Source organism: Seriola lalandi, unplaced genomic scaffold, assembly GCF_002814215.2.
Source record: "Seriola lalandi dorsalis isolate HSWRI2012SDOR001 ecotype SW California unplaced genomic scaffold, Sedor1 jcf7180002054532, whole genome shotgun sequence".
NCBI lineage: Eukaryota > Metazoa > Chordata > Actinopteri > Carangiformes > Carangidae > Seriola > Seriola lalandi.
Genome location: NW_019525085.1, coordinates 306,714 through 332,648, shown reverse-complemented (window position 1 = coordinate 332,648; position 25,935 = coordinate 306,714). Strand labels below are relative to the sequence as shown.

General features: G+C 40.5%; 4 protein-coding genes across 4 annotated transcripts in view; 2 read left to right on the top strand and 2 right to left on the bottom strand.

Annotated features, from left to right (window-relative positions):
• Positions 1-879: 879 nt before the first annotated feature.
• Positions 880-7,482, top strand: LOC111661054 (complement factor I-like). The gene is made up of 18 exons (XM_023414516.2): positions 880-1,071; positions 1,816-1,883; positions 1,969-2,122; positions 2,498-2,561; positions 2,644-2,803; positions 2,882-3,072; positions 3,196-3,303; positions 3,389-3,502; positions 4,079-4,114; positions 4,263-4,283; positions 4,547-4,680; positions 4,775-4,878; positions 5,231-5,293; positions 5,395-5,499; positions 6,124-6,299; positions 6,465-6,566; positions 6,657-6,805; positions 7,264-7,482. Exons 1-18 carry the CDS (start codon positions 1,018-1,020, stop codon positions 7,330-7,332), a joined length of 1,872 nt encoding a protein of 623 aa, XP_023270284.1. The 5' UTR covers positions 880-1,017; the 3' UTR covers positions 7,333-7,482.
• A 1,865-nt stretch (positions 7,483-9,347) lies between these two features.
• Positions 9,348-17,871, top strand: LOC111661063 (complement factor I-like). Its single transcript, XM_087176125.1, is given in 18 exon segments — positions 9,348-9,569; positions 10,055-10,251; positions 10,578-10,731; positions 11,043-11,106; positions 11,201-11,239; positions 11,242-11,359; positions 12,045-12,247; positions 13,455-13,568; positions 13,681-13,797; positions 14,099-14,134; positions 14,241-14,261; positions 14,766-14,899; positions 15,334-15,437; positions 15,832-15,936; positions 16,041-16,216; positions 16,763-16,864; positions 16,952-17,100; positions 17,534-17,871. Coding segments are annotated over 18 exon segments (1,974 nt in total). The 5' UTR covers positions 9,348-9,497; the 3' UTR covers positions 17,603-17,871.
• LOC111661062 (calcium uniporter regulatory subunit MCUb, mitochondrial-like) lies at positions 17,382-22,646 on the bottom strand. Its single transcript, XM_023414524.2, has 9 exons — positions 22,488-22,646; positions 21,851-21,911; positions 21,390-21,557; positions 20,705-20,809; positions 20,388-20,545; positions 19,416-19,522; positions 19,202-19,298; positions 18,523-18,639; positions 17,382-18,201 (listed from the first exon to the last, which is right to left on the bottom strand). The coding sequence occupies exons 1-9, from the start codon at positions 22,557-22,559 to the stop codon at positions 18,118-18,120; spliced, it is 969 nt and encodes a 322-aa protein (XP_023270292.1). The 5' UTR covers positions 22,560-22,646; the 3' UTR covers positions 17,382-18,117.
• A 262-nt stretch (positions 22,647-22,908) lies between these two features.
• Positions 22,909-25,935, bottom strand: part of LOC111661045 (uncharacterized) — an 8,185-nt gene continuing 5,158 nt past the window's right edge. The window contains exons 6-9 of the mRNA XM_087176112.1: positions 25,206-25,933; positions 24,677-24,796; positions 24,052-24,228; positions 22,909-23,454 (exon numbers count right to left, since the gene is read on the bottom strand). Coding sequence (XP_087032238.1) covers positions 24,063-24,228; positions 24,677-24,796; positions 25,206-25,933 — 1,014 coding nt within the window. The 3' untranslated portion in view covers positions 22,909-23,454; positions 24,052-24,062. The remainder of the gene's footprint in view (positions 23,455-24,051; positions 24,229-24,676; positions 24,797-25,205; positions 25,934-25,935) is intronic.

Genomic DNA, 25,935 nt, shown 5'->3' with positions numbered 1-25,935 from the left:
CACAACAAGAAAATTATGCAGATATTTACTTGGACTCTGGATGCATGAAAATTGTCCTTTAAACTTGTTTTCTGAGTTATCAAGTAATTCTGCAGTGTAGAAATAGAACATCTAATAGATTTAAAATGTTTTCCTCCCAGAAGGAAATTAATTTAAGTCTGGTGTCAACCTATAATAACACATTGTAACTAATTTGTTTATTTTATTACGTATTATTCATCACAATTTGCAAAGTAATTAGTTACTTAAGTTATTAAGTAAAGGTAAAGGTAGCAAAAAAATGGAAATACTGAGGTAAAGTACAAAGCTGTACTTTAAGGAGTGTTTTGTAAGTTCTGCTATCGCTACATAGCTAACGTTAGCATTAGCAGTTGCCAGTCTCGAAGAAATGTGGCAAGTTCAGCATCACATTTCTTTTCTTTACTCACCAACAGCTTCTCCAGCAGCGGTAAGCAACCCTCCTGTTTTGCATCTATATGAAGTTAGAATGCTAACCAACTAGCCCCATTAAATTTAGCTTAAATCTCTGAATATTGTTTATGATTAGTTAACAAGCTTTATATTCCTAATATGTATCACGAGGGTAATTAACTACAATTGTGGATAAAGCCCTGTCCACCAGAGGGCAGCGACACCTCTCCTCATGTAGCTTAACCAGCTGCTAACCAGGGTGTCTTTAGTATTTGTTGTGTAGTTTGTGTCCTTGCTAAACTTTAACATTTATGACTTATGTATGACCTTGTCCCTGTGTTTACACATGCTAGGCTACATGCTAATGAGCTAATTTATTTAAATGGAATGTTTAGCAGTGCACTTTAACACGTCAGAACAGTGTCTGTCAACATCGACCAGACAGGCTAATGATTGATTAGTGACATCATCAGTAAATAAAGGAGACCTACAATTGGTCTGTCAGTCAAATTATCCTTTATAAAGAGAATTAACTTCCTGTTGCTATTTTTTATTTTTCAGACAGAAGGAGAAGAAGAGGAAACATTTTGGTTTGTGTTTGTCAGGATGACATCGGACAGAGTTTCTCTTCTCTTGCTGTTTCTTCTCATCTCTGTCTCGGTAAGTTAACACTGATACTACAGTCTCCAGTGTTGTGTAGTTTAGTATGATTTGCCCATTATTCCACAATTTGAGACAAAACACTTTGTTTTTCTGTATTTTTGAGACTGTGACGATGTTTTTAATCGTTGCTCTTACTCCAGATTTACAGAGGTGAAGCTGAACATTATTGCAACATGATTCAGCGAGTGAACAAAATAACAAACATATGACAAGATAATGCAACCCAGTTAGATAACAGCATTTGTAAAGTTGAATGAGTGTGAACAGTGTCAAACAAAGATCAATTTTACAAAGGCAGGATTTATACCAGACAGTGTTCACATTATTGTGTCCACTCCTGAACATTATAATACATTACAGTTGAGTATAATGTATTATAGCCCTGTCTAGTATAGTACAAAGCAAGTATGGAGGCTGCAATGTGCCAACCTTAACATTTAATTACAAATGTAATTTAATATCCAATTGTTGTTATATAATTACTAGATATAGAAGAAAACGACCTTATACTCACTCGCTAGTCACTTAATAACTTAGTTTGCATGTTTTATTTTTTGTATTTCTAATTTCTGAACAAATGACTGATTTTATAGTAAAACAGTGAAAAAGTCATTGTGTATTTTTATTTCTTTGTCCATTGGGAAGTTTGTGATTTAGACATTTAGACTTAATGTTGCTTTGTCTCTGTCATCGAATCGTATCTCTTCCGTTGAAATTCTACTGTGTTCTACATCCTTTCAGGTCTCAACCCAAAGCTCCATCTCGAAGTCAGACCAGTTTCTGGGACCAGCTGAATGTCTTCAAAATAAGTTAGTGCTCTGCTCTCTGATTGGCTGGACTTGTTGCTTTTTATATTAATTGCATACAAAGTTAATTAATTTTCTTATTGGTCAGGTTTACCCGTGAGTCATGTGACCTGGTGTTTTGTCCTCCGTGGCAGCGCTGCGTTAAGGGGCACTGCTCCTGTAAACCGGCCTACCTGTGTCCCACAGAGGGCGTGGCCCCGATTTGCAGTCATGGCAACACGCAGCTTCGCTCCTATTGCCAGGTAACGACATGCACCGTGGCCACCGAGCAAGGCGCCAAGACCACCGGGTTGAATTCCAACTGGAGCCAATCTTACCCAGGAAAAACATGGTGTGATGAATTCCTGTTAGCCAATCACAGATTAGCAACATTTGAATCCAAATCTGAATCTGTTAATCAAACCTGATCAACCCACGTGTCACAGTCACGATGAAGCAAATATAATGTGAACAGACAAATTAAATACTGGCTGAATATACGACACCATGTTTTTCTGGAGGGGTGGTCTTATACAGAGTGTTGCATTATGGGTTACATGTAGCCTTAGTGTTGCTATGCTAATGAGTGTTATCAGGACTAAGAGTTTGGTTTGTTCACTAACGGCCTTCTTCTCTAGGCGATGGCCATGTCCTGTCAGACCAGGGAACCCTTCATGTCCCACTTTGCAGAAACCTGCACAGGTGTGTTCTCAGACTTTAACCTGCAGGTTTTTCTACTGTGTTATATTTTTATTTACTGACCTTCATCTTCCTCTCGTTTCAGCCAATCACCCCAAGTTCAGAGGTTCAGTAGAGGCGGGCTCAGGAGTGCTGAGGCTCTACCTTCCCGGCACCGGAGGAGGTCGGGAGCAGGTGCTGGTGTGTGCGGAGCTGTGGGACATGGCCGCCGCCAACGTGGCCTGCAAGGCGGACGGACACCCGCTGTGAGAGGCGACCCGGTTTAATCCTGGTAATGAAAATGATGTTATGATGTAACTGATCTCGTTTGCGTGTGTTTGCAGTGGAGCCGCGTCCACCGGCACCACGCCGTACCTCTCCCTGAAGGTCGCCCATAGCAACCGACCGTTACCGGGCAATTGTGTGAGTGTCCGTTGCCAAGGTTACGAGAACTCCCTGGCGGAATGTGTGATCTACGACAAGGTCAACGTCGACAACAGGGACGTCGCTACGGCAACATGCGTACAGACACCAGGTCGGTAATTAGTGTTTCTGTTCGGTTCTATTCTGTTCTGTCGAGAGTGTGACCTTGTGCGTGTGACCTTGTGCGTGTGACCTTGTGCGTGTGACCTTGTGCGTGTGACCTTGTGCGTTACAGGCGAGGAGTGCGACTTCAGCTGCGTGAACGGGAAGTGCGTGTCTCTCAGTCAGACGTGTGACGGCGTCGACGACTGTGGCGACCGGAGCGACGAGATGTGCTGCAAGAGTAAGACGCAGAAACCACGTGCGTCACAAGTTCCCCGCGTCTTTCACTGTGTGAATTCCCGCGTGTCTTTGTGTTTCTTCGTCAGGCTGCAGGAACGGAGCTTTCCGCTGCAGCACAGGTGTGTGTTTGCATCGAGAAGCGGTCGGTGACGGGCAGGTCGACTGTCTGGATGGCCAGGACGAATCAAAGACACACACAAGTACTGACAATAGTCACACACACACACACACACACACACACACACACACACTTGAAGTGATATTTTTTATTAATTAATTAAGCTAAAGATACCAGGCTCATTCACTGAGTCCAATTCTTTTTTTTATTTCTCAGAAATAAGCAGAGCAACACTTTGATAGAAGATTACATGTTAAAAATAGTATAAGAATTGGTTCTTGCACAGTGCAAGTATCCCAGAATGCTTCATTTTTACAGCTGGGATCGAAACAGAGCCCGTTAATAGAAATCTACTCATTGACTCACTGATCGTTCATCAATACCAAATGTCCTGGATATAGAGCCAGTAGCTGTGTTGGGCAGACCGATGGACTTGGAAATATAGTTTCATATTGTTGAAGCTCTTTTACTTCTGTAAAAGTTTTAATACGTCAGTGTAGAAATATTCTGCATCCAGAATTTGACCCAAGTATAAAAGTGTTCGCATCAGAATCACGAGTCACGACGCAGAATGACCCATTTCTGAAACATGTTCAATATTCATGTTGATGGATGGATGTGTACATCTGATCAGAATTTATTTTTCCATTCCTCGCAGAGCCAGAGACATCCCTTCCTCTTCTCACGAACACAGGTAACCACGGCAACACACTCACAGCCACCACACTTCTGCTTGTTGCTACAGCAACGCGGTTACTGCTGTGGCATCCTGGTCAGTGTCAGGTTGTTTTTGTGCCGATGAAGACGATGATGCGTATTTTTTGGTTGTTTCTGTTTTTCAGAGTACACCTCACCTAAAACTGGTGCGTAACTTTAATGATTATATTAATAATAATCTAATTAGATTAATTAAATAAGATTAATAATTATGTTTAGCTGTAGTGACTTTATCAGCAGAAGTAGAGGTAACACTTCAATCAGCTTTTTTATTTAATTAATAGTTTACAACTAATTTTACAGAAGTTCTGAGCAGATTTAAACATTCATTAATGTTTTTGTTATTGTGTATATGTAGTTTTTGAACGTTAAATGTCAGTAATTGTAATTTAAATGATGTTCTGTTTAGAAACCAAGGTCACCAGAGCACATCTGGAGTCCCGGCTGAACTGTGGCGTTCGTAATGCTGATGCTGATGCTGTAGAGGAGCGAGGAGGACGCAGCCGCTTCAAGAGAGTGGTGGGAGGCGTGCCAGCAGGACGGGTCGGTTACGTGTTTATTACCACATTAACAAGGTGCTAATGATTGTAAACCTATATCAACTGACCAATAAACTGTGTCTCATGTACGTGTGCAGACTCAGATCCAGTGGCAGGTTGCCATAGAGATGAACAGAAGAGTTCACTGTGGAGGAGCTTATATCGGAGGCTGCTGGGTCATCACTGCTGCTCACTGCATCGGGTAAAACCCAGGAAGTAGTACTGGAAATATCCGGGGATAACCTGAGCAGAAAAGCTTTTTGTGGCACCGTCATATATTGTAGAGACAGGTCATTATTGGATTTAGAGCTGAAATGATTAACAGATGAGTCAACCAGATGTTTGACTGAGAATTTTATCTTTTATGTTATTGTAAAGTCAGCAAAACTTTTTAACCAGCTGCATCGTTTCTCAACCAATCATCAAAAGGAATGTATCAGAACTTAGAACAAAAAATGAGAGTAGAGGTAAAAAAAATAAAATAACAATAAAAGTGTCAGTATCTTGACATTTGCCTCTCTCTCAGTGGTGTCTCACCCTTCTCTCTCTTCCAGACTCAAGCCTTCCCTCTCAATAACAAACACAGGAGCTTCTGATCAAGACGAACTCAACCCGAGGTAATCATCTATTTTTTATGTGGTGAACTCTCTCTCTCTCTCTCTCTCTCTCTCTCTCGCGCACTGATAGTAATCATCTCTCACCCATTTATTTCCCTCAGGCCTAATCCTGATGCATTCCTGGTGAAGTTTTCTCTCTGGCAGAGGACCAGATCACAGAGCTCAACGGACATCGTTCCTGTTCAGAGCGTCCACATCCACCCTAAGTATGTGAGCATGTTAGTCTGTATGTGCAGTACGATTGATAGTGACCCGCCCTGTATACCGATTTGTGTTCTCAAGTTTCTTCAAGTTTAAGTGGTGGCTTCACTCATGATAGATGTTTGAGACATCACCCTGATAACGGCAAGATAGCTGAAAAACTTGGGGAAATAAAAATAAAAAATTTGGGATGTACTTTATTTTGAAAGGGTAAAGATGAAACAGGTAAATGCAAATTAAGAATAGGCTTAATGGCTTAATTCTAAATACTTTTAGTACATGTGGGAATAAGGACATCAGATACGTAAAGTAACATATCGTCAGCATAGAGGGAGATTTTGATGAGATGTTCCTTTTCAAGTCGTGGCTGAAATACTTCTCAAAAATCTGAGATAATGGCTAGAAAACTAAAGAAGGAAACAAAGGGGGAAATCCCTGTCTGGTTCTTTCAGGTGTAACACAACAGATATTTGCTATTTTTCCTTCATCATCAAAATAAATATAGCAAAGCATTAACTCAGCTGAAGATTGGAGCAAGAACCTAAAACTGTAACCACATTAACGTCGAACTAAAGCTGAAACAAACCATATTTCTGTCATGTGTAACTCACCCATGGACTCAAATGAAGTTACAACCCCGTCACCCGTGAGAATGACATCGCTCTGCTGGAGCTGGACAAACTTCCGCTGAGGGAGGAGTGTTTCGAGAGCAACTCTGCGATCAGCCCTATCTGTGTTCCCTGGACCACCAGGCTCTTCCAACCCAACCACACCTGCACCATCTCTGGTTGGGGACAAACCGCAGGTACCTGAGCTTGGCGGCTGCTCCTAGTCTATCTAAAGTTGTTATATCTGTGTATATCTATATGTGTTGTCCTGCTGACCTTGAAACCCCAAAGTGAAATATTATAATCAATCTTATAAATTGTGAAGTGAAGTCCAAACATTGGTGAATGTTTTTTGTCTGCAGGTGGTGTAAAGTCTCAGGTCTTACAGTGGGCTAAAGTTTCCCTCATTGAAGACTGTCAGAAATTCTACAACGACAGCTTCAAACCCGGCATGATCTGCGCAGGTGGGTGTGGTTGTATCCCAGTGTCTTATACTGGGGTACGTGTCTAATGTTATTTATGAAGAGTCCGTTGAGGTTTGCTGTTGTGTGCAGGTGATCTGGACGGCAGCGTGGACGCCTGTGAGGGGGATGATGGAGGTCCTCTGGTGTGTGAGGATGCAGTAGGTGTTTCTTACCTGTGGGGCATCATCAGCTGGGGGCGGGGATGTGGCCGGCCGAGATCTCCTGGAGTTTACACACAGGTAAAATATGTAACATCAACCCGGCAGATTGGCCACATTGGAATGTAAATCTAGAGCTGCTGAATTCGTTATTAGATAAATTAGGGGAAACTTCTTGGGATGCGTGCTAGGTGAGCAGATTACAATGGACTGAATATTCTTTGTTTAATCTATCTAATAAATCCTTGTTTTTCTGGTGAACCTGTGACCTCTAGTAGAATTATAAGATCGGAGTTTCTACTTGTGCAGAAGAAATATGTCAAAATCTAATCTGAACACAGAGGATGAACCTTTCCACTTTGCTCTGCCGACATTCATGGTACCCAGAAGGGGGCATCATAACTTTCCTAATAACTTTCTCTGATCCTCCGACTTTTCTTTTAGCATCTCCATGACATTGTTGTTTTTATGTGACATCGCCCAACAATTAATAACAATAATACATTAATAACAATGACTGTCTTTTGTCTCTGTTCCAGGTTGCTCATTACTTTGAGTGGATCAGATTGATTACAGGCTGGCCTGCTGTGACCAAGTACAACTCCTGAAAACACTTTCACAACCAACGACATGAGGTTAACGTTCATATTTCTCTGTGGCTACAGCCTTGTACTGACACACTATAATTATAACTTTCATCATTTCTAATAAGTTATTAATTTGTTGCTGTAGAAAGTAAATAAAAGCTTCTCCAAGTACTAGCACTGTCTGTTTTTTGTTTATTGATGTACAGTTCATGTTACCATTATTCATGCTGACTAATGTGTGTTGTCATTCATTATCTTATCTTGTCATTGTGGACAGAACACACATATACAAAGTCTGTCCCCCACATTCATGCTATTGATCTGGAGTGTGTAGGTGTGTTTGGTGGGGGTGGTGTTTGTGGTTGTGTGTAAATGTGGTAAACTCGGACTCCAGTAACCTGAATCAACAATGTGTGGATGTTGCGGTGGCGTGGTTTGTGGTTTGGGAAGTTGTGGGTTGGTGTTAGTGCAGCTCTCAACACTTTCTGACTTCCTGTAATCTCAGCTCCAAGCCCATTGGTTCCTACTAAATCTATGAAAACACCTCACCAATATATTTCATCTTTAAAAAGTTCTGAAAACAGCGGCTCTCTGTTGTTTTTTTCAAACACAAACACACAACAGGAAATAGAGCATTCACTGGGGACTATTTTCAGCAGCGGATTAATCCACAATTGGTGCTCAAAACCTTTCAATAGAGGCACATATCCTTACATATTTCTTTACATATTTTTACTCATTTATATATTTTATCTTTATAATCTGGAAGGAACATGTCATCCAGTGCAGCAGTGTGACTTTGATGTGTTTTCTATAGATTTGGGAAACAAGCTCGGAGGAATAAGATACATCAGGTTGTGATACACAGCGTTCTCTCAGTCTCACTGTTTCATGTTAAGTACACAGTTATTTTGAAATGCTCATCTATTGATATAGTGTTGAACATTAACTTATTTGGACTTCCATCCATCTGTTTATTCTCTTCAGGGTGTCAGAGGGCTGCAGCCTGTCCCAACATGCATTTTCTTTTTCCCCTGAACACATTTTGACTTTTCATAGAGGGAAAAACACTTAGTTGTAAACTAAAGCACTTAAACTGGGGCTGTCACAATATCACATTTTCACTACGAGATTATTGGACAAAACAATTCACAACAATATTATCATGATATCTGTAGAAAATTTGGCCGAACATGTGCCATCACGATATTATCACATGTTTATATAATGTCAATATTTAGATGTTTAAATATCACGGTTCGTATATCTCAACCTTTGTTTTTCTGAAAATGTCCTTCTGTAAAAAAACGAGCCCACAGGTCGTTACGTTTTGTTGCGAGGCGACATCTAGTGGTCGTAGATATTAAGACAGGAGCGAAGGGAAAAGTGCGGTGAAGTAGTGTGACACAGGAGAGCGGTGTTCGATTCCCATGTGATAGTGTTGTTTCTATTATCCACGACCGTTAGTTGTTATTGTAACCATGGCAACTAAGATTGTCTAATGTTGATTGTCTTATTTTAACCCAAATCACCATCTTTTCCCAAACCTAACCAGGCCATGACTGTTATTATAGGCGATATATGGCGGCCAAGGTAGGTACGCCGCTGTTGGTACAGTCTGCGTGTTTATTAATGTAACTATGACAACCGAGGTCCAGTACAACGGCCGTCTTAGGGGCGCTATTTTAAAAAAAACAAAAAAAAACCACCTGTGTGGTTGTTCAGGTTGGAGCGGTTGTTGGTTTTTCTTACTGTGGTTTATCCAGATGTTTCTGTGAAGAAGATCTATCGGGTTTTCATGGTCCCACTCCGGTTCAGCCGACCTACATTTATCTGGCCCATAGAAGGAAACCGTGACCTTCAACACTGGCACATGTTTGCGTTTGTCTATTTGCGGGAATTTGGGTTTGTGGACTCTTCTTTTACTGTTATGTGACATTATGGTACATGATCAGTCAGCTGAATCAATATGGAGTCTGTGCTGAGTGTGCATTGACAAGCTAATGATTGATTGGACAGAGGAGATATCAGATTGTCAACTGAAGTTCTCCCTGACAGAGGGAGTAACCGTGTCTCTGTCTGTATCTGCAGCTGTTTCTTCATTGTAAAAGTTTTTTTTTTGTTCTGAACACGTGAGAAAAAGGAGAAGACATTTTTGTGAGAAGCTGAACTGTAGGACTCTGTCCATGTTCGTCAGGATGAGATCAGTTCCAGTTTCTCTTCTCTTGCTAATTGTTTTCGTCATTCGCTCTGAAACAGTGAGTAAAAAAAGGTTCCATCATTTTCTTCCTCTGAATATTTTGGGACTTTTATTTTTGTTCATCACTTGCATTAGGTAGGATTTCTGTTTTTGCTGCTCATTAATTAATCCAACAATTGACTTGATTTGCTTTGCAAAGATGAGATTAGAATGGCTAATGAGGATTTAACAGACTATCTCATTCTTTCAGCTGGAGAAAGTTACGGACAAGTTACGTTAATATCATTAAGACCTAGTGACTCAGTTTTAGTGGAGTAACTCATTTAAACTTGTACAATGCAATCAAGAAAACTGGTAAATGTGTTTTTATTAGCTACTTTGTCATTCTGTCTCAAAGAGAAATTAATGAATAACAATTACTGAATTTAACAAGTGACTCCCAGATAGATATAAAGTAGAAATACAAAGCAACATGATGAGCATATTCAGTTCTGTGGCGTTACACTGATTTGTTACTGTACTGTGTTTTAATTGCTGTTCCAGTGGAGTCCACCAGATTATGAGGTCCCATCAGCCATTGAACAGCAGGTCCAGCAAATACCAAGGTATCCATTCCCACGCGTCCCCACAGCCCCCACAGCCCCCACAGCCCCCACCATAGAGGCCACCAGTCCCACCTACACGGTCCCTAAAGCACCTGAGAAAGAGGAGTTTTTGGATCCCAAGTGCAGAGAAAAGAAGTAGGTATTCTTTGAGTGGCTGGACTTCTGTCTGAGGTTGTGTAAATTTCTTTTGTTGGTCCATTGTACATTTAACCCGATTTTCAGAAAATGGACATTTTCGTACATTTCCATCCACTACTTTGAATTAGGAATTAGCTTCATCGAGATAAGCAGTGGATGCTGCTAATTTTCCAGTCAGGTGCCGTTATACCACTGCAGAAGAAGGAGCAACGAGATGAAAACATTTTGTGAAGTTTCTGGATTTCTGCTGCGCGTTTTTTTTCTGCACCAAATTGAGAATGGATGGAAACACACCTCATGATCTGTCCGTCTACATTCATCAGATTTACTCGTTCATCATGTGACCTGGTGTTTTGTCCTCCATGGGAGCGCTGCGTTGACGGAGAGTGCTCCTGTAAACCACCCTACCTGTGTCCCATTGACAATGTCGTCCCAGTTTGTGGGCGAACACATCTGAACTACCGCTCCTACTGCCAGGTAGGTAGTTCAGTCTTGGGTATCGACTGCTAGCTCTGACAAGGAATTTGTTACCCACACATAGTTTTCTAAGCATGTGGTCAGTGAAGAAGTGTCAAATTTTATACCAACTGAATTTCCATTTCTTGTCACGAATCTGAACCAGGATTTGAATTGATGCGGAATCAGCACATTCAAAAAGGGATAATCATTACAGGCTTTCAGTGGCTGATTTCAACATTTCAACCCTTTCAAGATCTTCAATAAATGTAACTGGTTCTGGACATGAACATTTTTATAATTTTTTTTCACAATGGTCATGTGTTTTCCAGGCGATGGCTGTCTCATGTCGGACCAAGAAACCCGCCATGTCCCACTTTGGGGAAAATTGCGATGGTTTGTTTCTCACAGATACATTCAGCACCATGTGATATTTATCACTTTATAGTCCTTCTTATAGTTGATGATTATTATCTCTTTGTCACCACAGAAAGTGAAGTGAGGTTCGAAGGTTCGATAGACACAGAGACACGAGTGTCAAGATCTTCATTCCCAACAATATTGGAGATGGGGAGGAGTTACTGGTTTGTGAAGACATGTGGGACATGGCAGCTGCTAACGTGGCCTGCAAGGAGAATGGCAAGCCACTGTAAGAGGATATACACTTACATGATGTGCATGTACGATATTCATATTAAGGCTGTTACTCCTCATATCCAACAACACATGGACATCTTCCCTATATGCTATATGGGACCTTTAAGTTTGCAATTTCAAATAGCGCATTATGCAGGTTAATGGAAACACACCTAATGAACCATCTGTGCTATAGTGTATAGTATTTGTTAATTATTGTTAAAACTACCAACAAAGTAGAGGCTGTTTGCTGTCTTTGTAAAAAAACAAAAACAACTGCCTTACTCTACTTTCTAGCTTTGCACCAAAGTGGCAACAAGCAGCCACATGATTTGGTCTCTCAGATTGGACAAAGCAATATTTTGCAAAATTGAAATGGAAACACAATTTTTGCATTCAAGTCGTGCCGAGCTGCCGTATCAGGTCCCAGGGAGATCGTCCCAACCAGGTTTAATTGGAATGATATCTTGAGTGGAGAAAAATCAACACAGACCATTTGAAATTGTATTTTGTTGACATCACTTTTCTTTTTGCACAAAAATGCAATGGAAACCCAGCTACTTATGTGCCAGTTCAAATTCTTCCGAATTGACTGGAAGTGACAGCCCTGATGTGTACTGTACAAAGAACATGTCAAAAACTATATGAGAAACATGTGGGATAAATACATGTGCACTAACAGTATTTCTTATGTACAGCGGGGCAGCGATCGCTGATTCCGTCTCATACTCTTCCCTGACAACTGGCCGTCCCTATGGGCAGGTCCCAGAAAGGTGTGTTAGCATCCGCTGCCAGGGTTACGAGACTTCCCTGGCTGAGTGTGTCATCTACAAGAAGACAAAGATTGACAACGAGAGGGTCGCCACGGCAACCTGTTATGAGAAATCAAAGGCGCCAGAAAGTGAGTGTACTAATTCTACTCTATTCTTTTCTTCAGTACGTTTTTTTTTCTGTGTACACAAGAAAATCCATATTAACACAATTAGGATATTTGCAGCTGATGCTTGATGCTTGTGAATTACAACCCAAGATTCGTTTGGTTCTCCACCCCAGGCATCTGTTCAGTAAAGGAGATGCCAACCTGGTGTCACCAAACTGCAAACTGAGTAGGAATCTGCTGTACCTTCATGTCTGGGCCATGAATATCCCAAATAAGACCAAGGTCCAAGTGCAACACTTCATGCATTTCAAGATTCATTTTGTCCAATGAGGACCTTTCTGTCTACCCCATCGACAACCCAAGGACTACAGTGCCCTCAAACCTTCAGGCCCTGACTCCAGTCCAGACAGCATACTTGTTGGATGTCAGAGATGCTATCCCTGCTTAAGGTTGAAAACAGCCTGGGCAAAGTCCTTCCTTCTGATCCTGAGTTGCTAGCGCAGGATTTCTTCAAGGCTTCCTGATAATCCACCTTCCCAAAACCTGCATTTTGATTCCGTAACTACCATGCGACAGCGCTTTTGGCCTGTTGGTACTTTGTTGAGGATTTCCACCAGCAGAGCGGATATCAACAAGAAAGGCACCAACCACTGTTTGACAATAACCATCAGCTGCTGCGTCCAAACTAAAGGTTACGAATAAGATCTATTTTTGCCTTCATGTCCCCAACTTCTGCTGTCAAAATCCTCAAACTTATGTTCCTAGAAATCCCTCGGTTCATATTTGGTACTCAATACTAGTCCTGGTAGATCCTACCAGTGGCTAGATATAATCCAACATTGCCTTGCCCACTACCTTTGGGGAGCCACCATAGTAATGATCGCCCAGCCACCAGTCCGTCATCAAGCACCAAGATGCAGCGATTCCCTTGTTAGCCAAAATGCCTTTCCACAAAAAAATGTCCGACACTGACCCAAAGCTGGCCTGTGTGCGTTGAGTGAAGCAGATATTCAGCCCATATTAGTCCACAACTACAAAGCCAGTAAATATGGGACCAAACTGGCTAAGGTTTGTGTCGTTGATCAAAACTGAGTTTCCTTGGATTGGCCATCCAGAGCCAATGAGCCACATAAACTCATCCACTATGATTAGTTTGACAAGTCATCTCTTGTACTGTCATTTGTTATACTTCTCTAGTGTTTTGACAACTTGTGCCCATGTGTTTCAGAGGAGAACTGTGAGCCTGAGTTCACATGTACAAACAGCAAGTGTGTGTCTCTGAACCAGACATGTGACGGAGTTGACGACTGCGGCGACCGCAGTGATGAAATGTGCTGCAAAAGTAAACCGAACACACACACACACACACACACACACACACACACACACACATAAATGGATCCCATAACCCTGTCTGTCCCATCTGCCACTGTGTGACTTATTTTGTTTGTCAGAATGCAGGAATGATGGTTTCCTCTGCAAGACGGGCGTGTGTTTGCATAAAGAAGCAGTCCATGATGGACAAAGGGACTGTCTGGATGGCGAGGATGAATTATCATCTGTGGGCAAAAGTGAGATTCACAGGCTTTCACTTTCACACATATTTTTAAATCAGTTTTTACCCCAAACCATATTTACTACGATTCAATTTTAGAAATCACTGAAACTTAAAGATAATTGTTTTAATCAATACATAGCCATCTTGATGGTTACGGTTGCTGTCTTCATGGTCTTGCTCCAACAAGACAGAAAGCAAAGCAAAAATATGTACAAGAAAACTCAAATGTAAAGGTTTGGGCCACAAAGGTATTGGGTCGACTTAGAAAAGTTGGGAAACACTGATGTTTAATAAATATTTCTAATTTTCCACAGATGAAGAGGAGGAGAGAAGAGTACTGCAAAACTTAGGTATGGCTACGATGAATGTGCACACAGCAGTGGCTTGAACCTTTCGTAGGAAACTGTTGTTGTTTGTGGTGGTGATGACAGTAATTTGTTTTTTTCTTTATTTCAGAGCACGTCTCTCCCAAAGATGGTATGTAGTTTAAACACTGACACTTCCAGTATAGTATTAAAAGAAGTGGTATTACACTTTGTGGCCAAAGGTACGTGGACATCCCTGTACACATACGATTTTCCCTTAATGCAAATGATGGGAACAGTTAACTTTCTTGCAACCTTGTGGTAATAGTTTAGGGACAGGTTTGGTTTCCTGTTTCAACATGTGCACAAAGAAAGCTCCATGAAGAAATAGTTTTCCCAGTTTGGTGTTTTAAGAAGTTGACTGGCCCACACAGAGCCCTGACCCCTCCCCCCATCCAGCCCCTTTGGGACGAACTGGAACACCTGGTTTCTGGTGGAAAGCCTTAATTGATGGAGTGATGGAGGGGGTGTCCACATACTTTTGGCCACGTACTGTACTGTACTTGTTTGTGCAGTGTTGCAGTCAGGTGACTAAGTCCAAGTCAAGCCAGTTCACCAGATCACCTTCAGTCACAGCCAGATACGAATTTCAACAACTATTTGCATATGTGTCTAGAAATAAAGAAGGACAGAGAGAATCTGGAGTCCAAGTTAAAGTGCGGGGTTCCCAATATGGACATAGTGGACGACGAAGTGCACGAGCGAGGAGTGAGAGTCAAGAGAGTGGTGGGAGGACACCCGGCCAAACCGGTCAGTTGGAAACACACCTGCTTGTCTGTTTTCAGTACCAGTGCATTCATTTCAAGCTGCTCTGTTTATTACTATTATCATTACCATTTCTTATACAGTATCAGTGGCTCCTTAACTTGAGAACCACTGGCTAACATACTGTTCCTGTGATTTCCCAATGACCCACAACACTGTTAAATGCTCTCTGAAACATTTACATTTTATTGCTTTAGAAAAGGTTCAACATCCGCAGCCAAGTTTGACCCAAAACCCATTTAATACTCATCTTATATAATGTGTTCCCACTTTGGTGTACAGGCGAGAAAACATAGAGAACATGGTGGAGTTTGGATTATTATCTTTTTCTCAAACCAGTGGTCTTATTAATGCTTATGTTTCATCAGCCGCTTTGCTTCCTGAAAGAGAACAATGAAATGTTCATGTCATATCTGCAGACTCAGATCCAGTGGCAGGTTGCTCTAGAGGAGCGCGGCAAGATTGACTGTGGAGGAGCTTATATCGGAGGCTGCTGGGTCCTCACTGCTGCTCACTGCGTCAGGTAGGACGATGATGCAGCACTAGTAGTATGAAATATTAGTAGTGGTTGCATCCAAATCGAAGAATAAAAAAACAAATTGGGGCTAGAAAAGTCATAATTTTGAGAAATTCTCAGGATTCTGACTTCCTAAAAAAGAAAAATAGTTTTTCACATTATGGCCACGTCAATTTTTTTATTTTATTTATTTATTTTTTAAAATTCTGACTTTAATCTCGGAATTCAAGTGGCCCTAATCCTCTTCCATACATAGATGAGAAGACCCAGCCCAGCAACATTATTTAAACAGACAACTAATAATTTAGTCTTGATCAGTGCTCGCTCCATTCAAAACAACACATGATGAATACGTTGTTTAATCCTCTGACGTAATACAACCCACTGCTTTTTCTCCCAGACCAAACCCCTCATTATACAGGGTAAAGTTTTCTCTCTGGAAGAAGGCCAAAGCTCAGGACACGACTGACATTGTTCCTGTTGAAGAAGTTAACATCCACCCCAAGTATGAATCCGTCTTCTATACATGTGATAACCCTATCTAGCTCAATGAATGTAAATATTAATGTTACAGAATAAAAAATAATGTGTTATTTTAATAACCTGTAGGTACAACGCCAGCTCCTATGAAAACGACATTGCTCTGGTGAAGCTGCAGAAGCTTCCGTTCAAGGAAGAATGTTTTGAGGAGAACCCGGCCATCAGGTCGGTCTGTCTTCCCTGGTCCCCTGAACTCTTCAGACCCAACCACACCTGCAGCATCTCCGGATGGGGACGAACCGCAGGTCTGTACATTTCTGTTCGGCTTACTTACAAGAATAGCGGCAACATTAGTGTAAAGGAAGTCTTCTTGTGACAAGGAAGTATTACTCATTTGGTGCAGAGTGAAGTGAAAATGGGGTGAAAACACAAATGAGCATTTTATTACATGTTATTACAAAACTCCCTCAAAGTAAGTGAGAAAATAAATGTTAAACTGTATTTTAATAACCTCATATTACCTCATTTATTTAATTTCAATATACTTAAGTCAATTGCATTGAATTCTGTCAAGTGTTAATTAAAATAGTGATTACATTAACTACCTCATCATTATTCATAAATCATCATGTTGTATTAAACACTTTTAAATGCATTCATTTATTTTGTTCAACATTCAACAATTTGTGTGTAAAAATGTGTTATATCCTTAAAACAAATTGCATACAAACCTTCATACATTACATCACGGATCACTTCATCGGTCAGATTGCCGTCAGCGAGACAGTCGGAGAATCAGATTTGTTAGTTTGACGATGTCAGTGTTTAAATAATGGTATGTATGTGTGCAGATGGCAAAGCATCTCAGGTGTTGCTCTGGGCCAACGTCTCCCTCATCAACAACTGTGAGAGATACTACGCACATCGCTTCAAACCAGGCATGATGTGTGCAGGTGGGTGTGTCCGTGGTTGGTGATGTATATAGACTAACGCAGACCGCTTTGTGCAGACATTGAGCAGGTGTAACTTTGTGTGTGCAGGTGATCTGGCTGGCAGTGTGGACTCTTGTCAGGGGGACAGTGGAGGTCCTCTGGTTTGTGAAGATGAATTGGGTGTTTCCTACCTGTGGGGCATCGTCAGCTGGGGAGAGCAGTGTGGTCAGCCAGGATTCCCCGGAGTTTATACACAGGTAAAGTACAACTAAACATCGATACACAGAAAATAACATTTATACATAGAGAAAGACGTGTGTTTGTATATGTCAGAAAAGTCCCTATATATATATATATATATACACACAAATAGTATAGCAATATATAAATTACTTTTTCAAATGCAAAATGTAAACACAGAAAACACAGATTATTATTATTGTTAAGTATTAAATTTGCTTTATTGACGGATTTCAGTAATATCTCAACAATACAAACACATAGCCAAAGAACAAAACACTTGTACAGTGCGCAGATATCAATTTCAATTCAATTTCTACTTTATTAGTAAAGCGCCAAACCATAATATACATTATCTCAAGGGACAAACACATAGATAACTTAAAAGCAACAACATCGCTAGCTATAGCGTCACATAACATTGTTATTAATTCTGTCTGTCTCTTGCAGGTGGCTGATTACTTTGATTGGGTCAGACTTTATACAGGTTGGCCTGAAGTCACCAAGTTTAACTCCTGATGAAGTGAACACACACACATACACACAGTTGTACTGTACTTCTTCAATGACCAACCAAAGTATGACTAGTGGTTTTTTCTCAGATGTTTCACATTGGCTGCAGCTTGTGTGATGATGGAAACTTTTCTTTACTGTGAATTGATCAGTGGCAAAAGCAAAAGTGTTTTCATTTTCCAACAATCACAGACTTTAAACAGCCCAGTTTTTGTTTACGCATTGTATTAGTAATTAAATACCACTTGTGTCCAATAAAATGCCAGTGAAATATATTTTTCTCCTCTATCAATAACATACTTTTTTTCTAAATGTACTGCAACAGAAATAAGTTTCTGCTTCTACAGGTAGCACATCTTTTCAGCTAACGTTTTACAGTGTTTTAAAAATGACATATGTCTTTAATAAAGTCAGACGGCCATGACAGAAGCGTTGAAACATTTCTTATAAACAACGACTATAAAGTAATGTATAAAAGTTACAATTAATGTCACAACAAAATAGAAAATTATAAAAAAATCTCAGGTGGCTCTTTGAGGCTGAACCTGATCCACCGGCAGCTGCAGCCGAATTGCTCGTCTTAACCTCCTGAGATCATCGTCCACCTGCACAAACACGCACACAGTTAATCATTTCTGCTGTTTAAGAGCTTCAGATGTGATTTTCAGATCATTGTTTCTGTTCCATTTATGATATTTTCATCTTACATGTTGATCTTTGTTTGTCAGGAGCTAACAAAAATAAGTTGAAGCCAGAATTGTGTAAAGTCAAAGGTACTGCTGGATCTCACAGATATATCACCAAGTTCCTAGCTCCGCTGTGCGTTGTTTTAATATCACTGACTTATAACTTCTTAAAGTTGTGTGTGAGTGTGTTTGTGTGTGTGTTTGTGTATGTGTGTGTGTATGTGTGTGTGTGTGTATAACCTTTGCCAGTTCGTCTTTGAGCTCATTGTATTTCTGAACGTTGAATTTCTGTTGAGATGCTCTCTTATGAAAGAACTGAAGGAACTCACGATCCCTCACATTCGGGCAGATGAAATCCTGCACACAATCATTGACATAATACATTACCTAGCTCCAATCACTTACCAAAGTTTTTGCTATTGCTACATAACTAGCATTAGCGTCAACAGCTGTTTACTTACCAGTCTTGACAAGAGCTCTAGTCATTGTTGCGTTCCCAATACATGAGGTTATAATACGCCCTCTGAGCAGCTACGTCTTTAGGGCAGGCTGGACGCTACATTGACTCGCTAACGTTAAGAGACAGACCAGACCAGGGCTAGCATAGTTAGCATGCTAATTTTAGTAGAAGAAAAGAAGAGATAAAAATAGAAGCAAAATAAGAGTTAACAATGACATTGTTTTCCACCTCTGGAGACAGCTCCTGGCGAGTAAAGGAAATGTTTCTTATAGACTGGTAAGTAAATAGCTGTGAATGCTAACGTTGGCTATGTAGCAATAGCAAAAACTTAAATATAGCTCCTTTAATCCTAAAAGTAAGTCTTAAACAGCCCTTAGAAAAGTGAGAAACAAATAAGATGTGAAATTAAAATACTAATTAGCCTCACGAAAACAGAAGACAAAAGCTGAGTGTTTCTACCTGTTTGGTGAGAACGTAGTAGCCGAAGAAGATCATACTGGTGGTGTAGGAGAGGAAGTAGGTGATTGGCTCCATGATGTCCCAGGCAAACACATACCTGACACACACACACACACACACACACACACACACACACACACACACACATACATACATTATTACACGCTGTCTGAGTGCAGTAAACTTCCGGCTTGTGAATGTGGCTCTTCATTACCAGGTGAGGTATCCCAGGAATCCCCCCTGCAGTGACAGGTAGGCCAGGCCGACCAACCCCAGCATGGATGCTTTAGACTCCGCCTCCTTTGCCATCTGGACTTTCACCTGTACACACACAGAGTCATATTTCCATCACTTAGGTGGACATTACATATGGCTCACATTAATTTCCTGGAGACTTAAACCAAGTCTTCTCCCTAAATTTGAATTATTACCTTATGGCCCATATGCAAATGTAATATACGTACATATATTGAATTTCTATATATGACATATATACACATATTTTAAAAAAGCACACAAAATTATATATGGAACCTGTAAGAAATTGGAATAATTTCATATAGTAACATATATGTCTAGATCATACAAATATGTATGTTTACAGTATATATGTAAGCTTATATTGTAGACATATATTATGTAAATATATATCAATCCCAAAGCCTGTCAATATCTGTTGATATTATATACAGTAGAGTCCCAAACTCTGAGACCACTTTCCCAAAATGGGAAGACATGAATAAGGAAAGCATATACAATTTTTTTTGTGTATGTTTTTTTAATAAATAAATATTATAAATTAAATATATATTCAGTTTTATATGTTGTTAACATATATGGTTGTCAGATCTTATACCTTAAAAAAATTCATAATATAGATATTTTACATACTTATACAAATTTTACTATTGGTTTTTCGTATATGTTAAAAAACTCTTCACATATCCAGAGGATCTATATATGTGATAATAATATATTCCCTTACAGGTGACATATATTGAAATATCACTCTTGATTGAGGCACATATATGTCATATATTACATTTCTGTATGGGGGAACTGGCTTTTCTCCCCAAAAGGAAGTTGAGTCCTCATAATGTATGTCCCCACACCACGGGTAAACCAAGTAGACGCGCACACAGTCATGTTGTCATAGCTGTTTTTTTTCGTATTTGATGTGTCGTACCGTCTCTAGCGGCAGCAGCTGCTGTCTGAGCTGCTCTTGTCTGATCAGCAGCTCAGAGTGTTTGGTGTGTTGCTGCTGAGGAAGCTCCAGAGCCGAGTGAAGCAGGTGGACCACGTACTTCATATCATCCAGGCCCAACACATGTTCATGAGACGAACCTGATACACAGAGAAAGACACACATATATAATACCACATTTTAATGTTTAAACGTTTTGATTCCTCTGCAGTCAATCTGGGAGAAGCGCTAAAAGTTGCTGCATGTGTGTTTACGTAACAGATGTAAGACTCAAGTGTTGAGACACACACAGGTCGTACCTTGTCCAAGTGCATGAACGTTGTGTGTGACATCATTGATGACCAGCTGGAAATCTTTGTTTAAAACAGTTTCCATAAAAGTGCACGAGGAGATTCTCTGTCCGTCTGAGGAAAGAAAGTAAAGTTGTGTTAAGTTTTGTGTTTTCAAAATGTTCCTGTTTTTAGATCTTTGTGAGGACCAGGTTCAGTTTTAGACCCTGTGAGGACATTTTAGAAGATAAAGATATTTATTGAATGTGAGGATAGTTTTGAATCATGAGGACACGGTCAAGGACAGTTTCAGCAGTGAAGTCATTTTTTTAGAAAGTCGGGGCATTTATGGAAATTCAAAATATTTTGGGAAAGTTACAACTATTTCAGGAAGTGCAGATATTTTCATTTTTGCAAAGTGAGGGCTTTTTTTTTTAAACTGAAGACTTTTTCCTTTAAAATAGGAAATTTTGGAAAGTAAGGGCATGAGAAAAAGTGATTACAACTACAAACATTAGGACATTTTTTTCAAGTGAAGACACTTTTTTAATGTGAGGACATTTTGAGAAGATACAAATATTTTTGGTGAAGTGGGGACACTTTTTAGAAGGTGGGGACAGTTTGTCCAGTACTCACTTCTTCAAAACATTGAGGGTTCAGTCTTTTACACGAGTTTAGGTTAGAGTTTTTGTACAAGTGTAGTAGTGTGTCTTACCTCCATTGAGCAGGGCAGCGGTGTGCACTCCGGGGTCTTTGGCTGCGATGTCTCGCAGCAGGTCGCCCACTGTGGTCAACATGGGCGTCAGAGGGAAACGAAACTGCTGGCCTGCAGGGAGACGCACAGAGAGGACCGGGCGACCGAAGCTGTAACGAATAGACGCATCTGAAAAAGAGAGAGAGAGAGAGAGAGATGTACACACCAATTAATATATTCATTAAATGCAGACTAAACAAACAAGATACAACATGTTAATTAATGAGCTTTAGAGGTGTTGGTAGGTGTTTTCTTTTACGTTTGGACAGGGTAACTGTTTTCCCGTTTTTATGCTAAGCTAAGCTAACCATGTCCTGACTCCAGCTACACAGACATGTGATTGATATTAATCTTGTGTATTTACCCAAATGTTGATCTATTCATTAAGTGACTTTGTAAAGAAAGAGACGTGAACAGTTTACCTTGGGTCGGAGGTCGACTGCTGTAACTGGAAGCGACACAGGTTGACCAGACTGAGCTGGACTGAGGGAGAAAAGTAAATTATCTATACATATCAGACTCTGGTATGTTCCCTGACAATCTTGGACAACCTTACCAGTCACCTCAAAAAATTATCTTTCCTTCTCATGGCATTTGAATCAGTGTCCATGGAAGTAGTTTTTAAACTAACCTAACTTTAATGACAGAGGTGAGGAAATTCTCATGTGAATCATTTCCTGTATTAGATAGGTGTGGCTACAGAAACAATGGAACTGAGAACATAGAGAAAAAAAGGGAAGGTATGCAGAGAGACATGTGTTTCACAGCTGCATGTCACAACAGCTCACACACACACACACACACACACACATACACACACACACAAACACACATTTGTATTTCTATATATGTGAGGACTCATTGTCATAATGCATTCCCTGGCTCCTTGTCCTAACCTTACCTTAAACAGCCTGTAAACTCTGTCAGAACTGATTGTGGTTGCACAGCTTCAGAAACCTCATTACCACCTTTCCACTGTCTGTGTCTCACATCTCCGTAACTTTAACGTTAATGTTTTTAGACTGTAGATAGTTAAACTTTTAAATAAGTTAAACTCACGGTGTAGATTCTGACTCCTTTGGGTCGAGAGCGGCAGAAACCGAACCTGCAGATCAGTCTGGAGACAAACATGACGAGACTCTGAGCTAAAACACTTCTTTTCAGTGCTGTAAACCAGCCGACACAAAGGGTTGCAAATGTCTGTGGGGCGAGTAGGAACAGGTTTGACGGCAGGCTGAGCCTCAGGAAGAGGAGGTTAACTCTTACCTGACTGGAAGAGTCTAAACAGGTTCTGTTGATTCTCCACAGAGAAACAGAGAAGATTAAAAATGGTGGGGAATCACCTGAAAAGTTTGTGTAAGCAGTAGCAGTGAGACACAGCACCGCTCACATTATTTAATGATTGTCAACCTGCTGAAATCCTCAAACTTGAAACTTCAGCTGAAGTACTTTCTTTAAAAAAAGGAAACAACAAAAGGGCAAGCTTTTATATCTTTTACTGAAGTAAAAATAGCTGTATAAGGAGGTAAATATATATATATGTCCACAGGAGGGACCACCATGAGGACCAAGAATATTGCTGCTGGAATATTAACATAAATGGCATTTTATTTCTATGTAGTCTGTATGTAAAGAATGTGAATGCAGCTCTGGAGTTGTTGTGGATGAGCTGTAAGTTTGCTCCAGTCAGAGATGTGTGGTACTACTGATGGTTATAAAGCTAGGGTGATAGGATGAGTCACAGGACATTCGACAGCAGAGGTCTCAGTTGAGTCAAGGTGCCAGAGTTGTTGCACTTTTGCTAGTTAGTTTAATTAATAACATTACAAAATTCATTTCATTACAGGAAGCCCCAGGGAGTTTACATGTGACATGAATCAAAAGTCCATTGCACTTCAGTCAGGGTACAGGGATCTTGGTGATGCTGTGATTCTCCAGAAAGTCCTAGAGCGCTTTTCCTCAGAGAAGCTTTTAATCTGAAAGTCTGTTGATGAGGCCGCATTCCTTTTGAAAACTTTTCCAGGGGCTAAAACGGAGAAGGGACGTCATATAAATACAAATTTACAGTAATTACAGTAATCAACTTTCATAGATGTGGACAGTTGGGGTTGTAATTTGCTAAAACACAAACAAAACACAAAAGAAGTTTTGAAGCAAAGCAGATGGATGAAACGAGCTGATGACGTTCCTCTGCTCTTATTATGTGTCTTATGTTTATGTTGCAGGGCCTCGACCCCCCACGCATTCAAACTACATGACAACATTGACAACATGACAAAACATTGTTTAATTTTTTTTCTTACTTTTATTTGGTAGATAACCACCCTCTAACTTTTTCAATGCTTTGGAAGATGCAAACAGAAGTTTGGCGTATATCTGTTTACATGTTTACATGCTGAGAGGCAACTTTTGTCAGGATTTTTCCTAGTGTTTGTTTTTCCAATACTAATTTTAGCCACAAGAGGCTTTGAAATAATTAGCTATGATTAGCTCCTGCTTGGAGTGCACCCATGAACATACGGATACTGTAGCTAGCACTGAATTACTATCCTTACAAGGAGAGCACAAAAACAAAGATAAAGAAAACACATGAACACAACAGGCAGCTGGCTCAGTGGCTCACCTTTGACCTCCTTAAAACATAACAACCTGGTTTACTGCTGAGATCAGAGTCGCCAGACTACACTGTGGACTGTCCGGTCTAGCAGACAGCAGCATCACTCCTGACCAGATGGGAGGGGTTCGAATCCAGAACCATGGTCGGAAAGATTCAGCTGCCGGCCAGCTGCAGAAACGCAATCTGAGCACAGAACAAAACCAACAGTGGAACAGAGGAAACAGTCTTATAGATAAAATTACATGTTTATGAATTAACCATTAATAGAAACTAATTTGGAACATGACGTACTGTGAAAGCAACATCAAACAAAACAGGTTGGGAACCATTTGTCTGAAACACGTATTTGAATTGATCAAACAGACTTTTTATTTTAATTGACAGTTAATCATATATTTTTTTAATGTTAAGCCACTAGTTGAGTTAAATGAATGGAAGTAGATTAATTAATTCATGAGGTATAGTTTTACTTCTTATAAAGTATGTCTGTTCAAGTGTTTAGCTTATAAGTACTATGCTAAAGTTAATGCAAGAATAAATGCAAAACAATAAAAAAAAACAGCCCTGAGGTTTGTTAATAACATCTCTGTAATAATAATTTCAACACAGAACTAAAAACAAGATGTCTGACCTCAAAATCTCTGGTCTACTGTTTGGACTCTCCGGTCCAGCGGGGGAGGGGGAGGACTTCAGAGTCAAGGCCAAGACTTCACAGTCAGTCTCTGGTGGGCAACAGTGAGGAAGCATGCAGCTGCAATGGAAAATCAGGTTACTGAACCAAAGCACAGACTCTGTAAACATTCACCACTCCTCTTCTTTGCCAAAATCCTTTCACATGTCTTCATAACATCCAGAATGCATTGCCACAATTGGTTCTTCTCTAGCTTTCCTATCACACCAACAAGAGGTCTAACCCCCCCTGGGGGTAATAGGCACTATTAGGTGGAAGGATTTTCAGTCTCACTTTAACTCTCAACACAACGGAAGCCGAGAAAGGTCATACTCGTAAATATTTTCTTATCCTTTATCTCAAGATAACAAGATAATTACTCCATTATCTTGAGATAACGGGATGAAAAAAAATTTCTGCTTCTTTACAACACAAGTCTCGGTAGTGATTCTGAGACCTTTGGTTGATAGAATACAGGTCCTGGACTTACTGAACCTCTCTGCACTTCCTCACAGCTGGAATCAGTCTATCTCCTCCCTCCTCTGACGTCCTGGTTGCCTTCATGTCCAGTTCACCCACGACTTCCTTTGACATCGGCAGCATGTAGGCCGGAGCTGAGCAGTGGATCTCACAGAGTTTGGCTTCTGATCTGTCCTCTGACTTCAGGAACTCTTGGATCTCCTGATGAACTGAGTGGTCCTTCATCTCTGTCAGACAGTGAAAGAGGTTGATGCTTCTGTCAGGAGGGATGTTGTGGGTCCTGATCTCTTTCAGGTTGTCGATGGATCTCCGGATGCTTTCTGGACTGTTCTCTGTCCGACCGAGCAGAACTCCTAAGAGTCTCTGATTTGACTCCAATGAAAGACCATGAAGGAAGCGAACAAACAGATCAAGGTGGCCATTACTGCTCGTTAATGACTGATCTATTGCCTTTCTCAGGAACATATCCACTGAAGGGTCACCGCTATGAAGCCGACCCCAGGGAGTTCCCAGGAAAGTCTCCAGTGTCTTGTTATCCTTGTTGGTGTAACAGTGGAACATGTAGACTGCAGCCAGAAACTCCTGAACGCTCAGATGAACAAAGCAGTAGACTGTTTTCTGGAAGATCACACTCTCTCCTCTGAAGATCTCAGTACAAAGTCCTGAGTTCACCGAGGCCTCTGTGACATCAAGACCACACTGCTCCAGGTCTTCTTGGTAGAACATGATGTTTCCTTTCT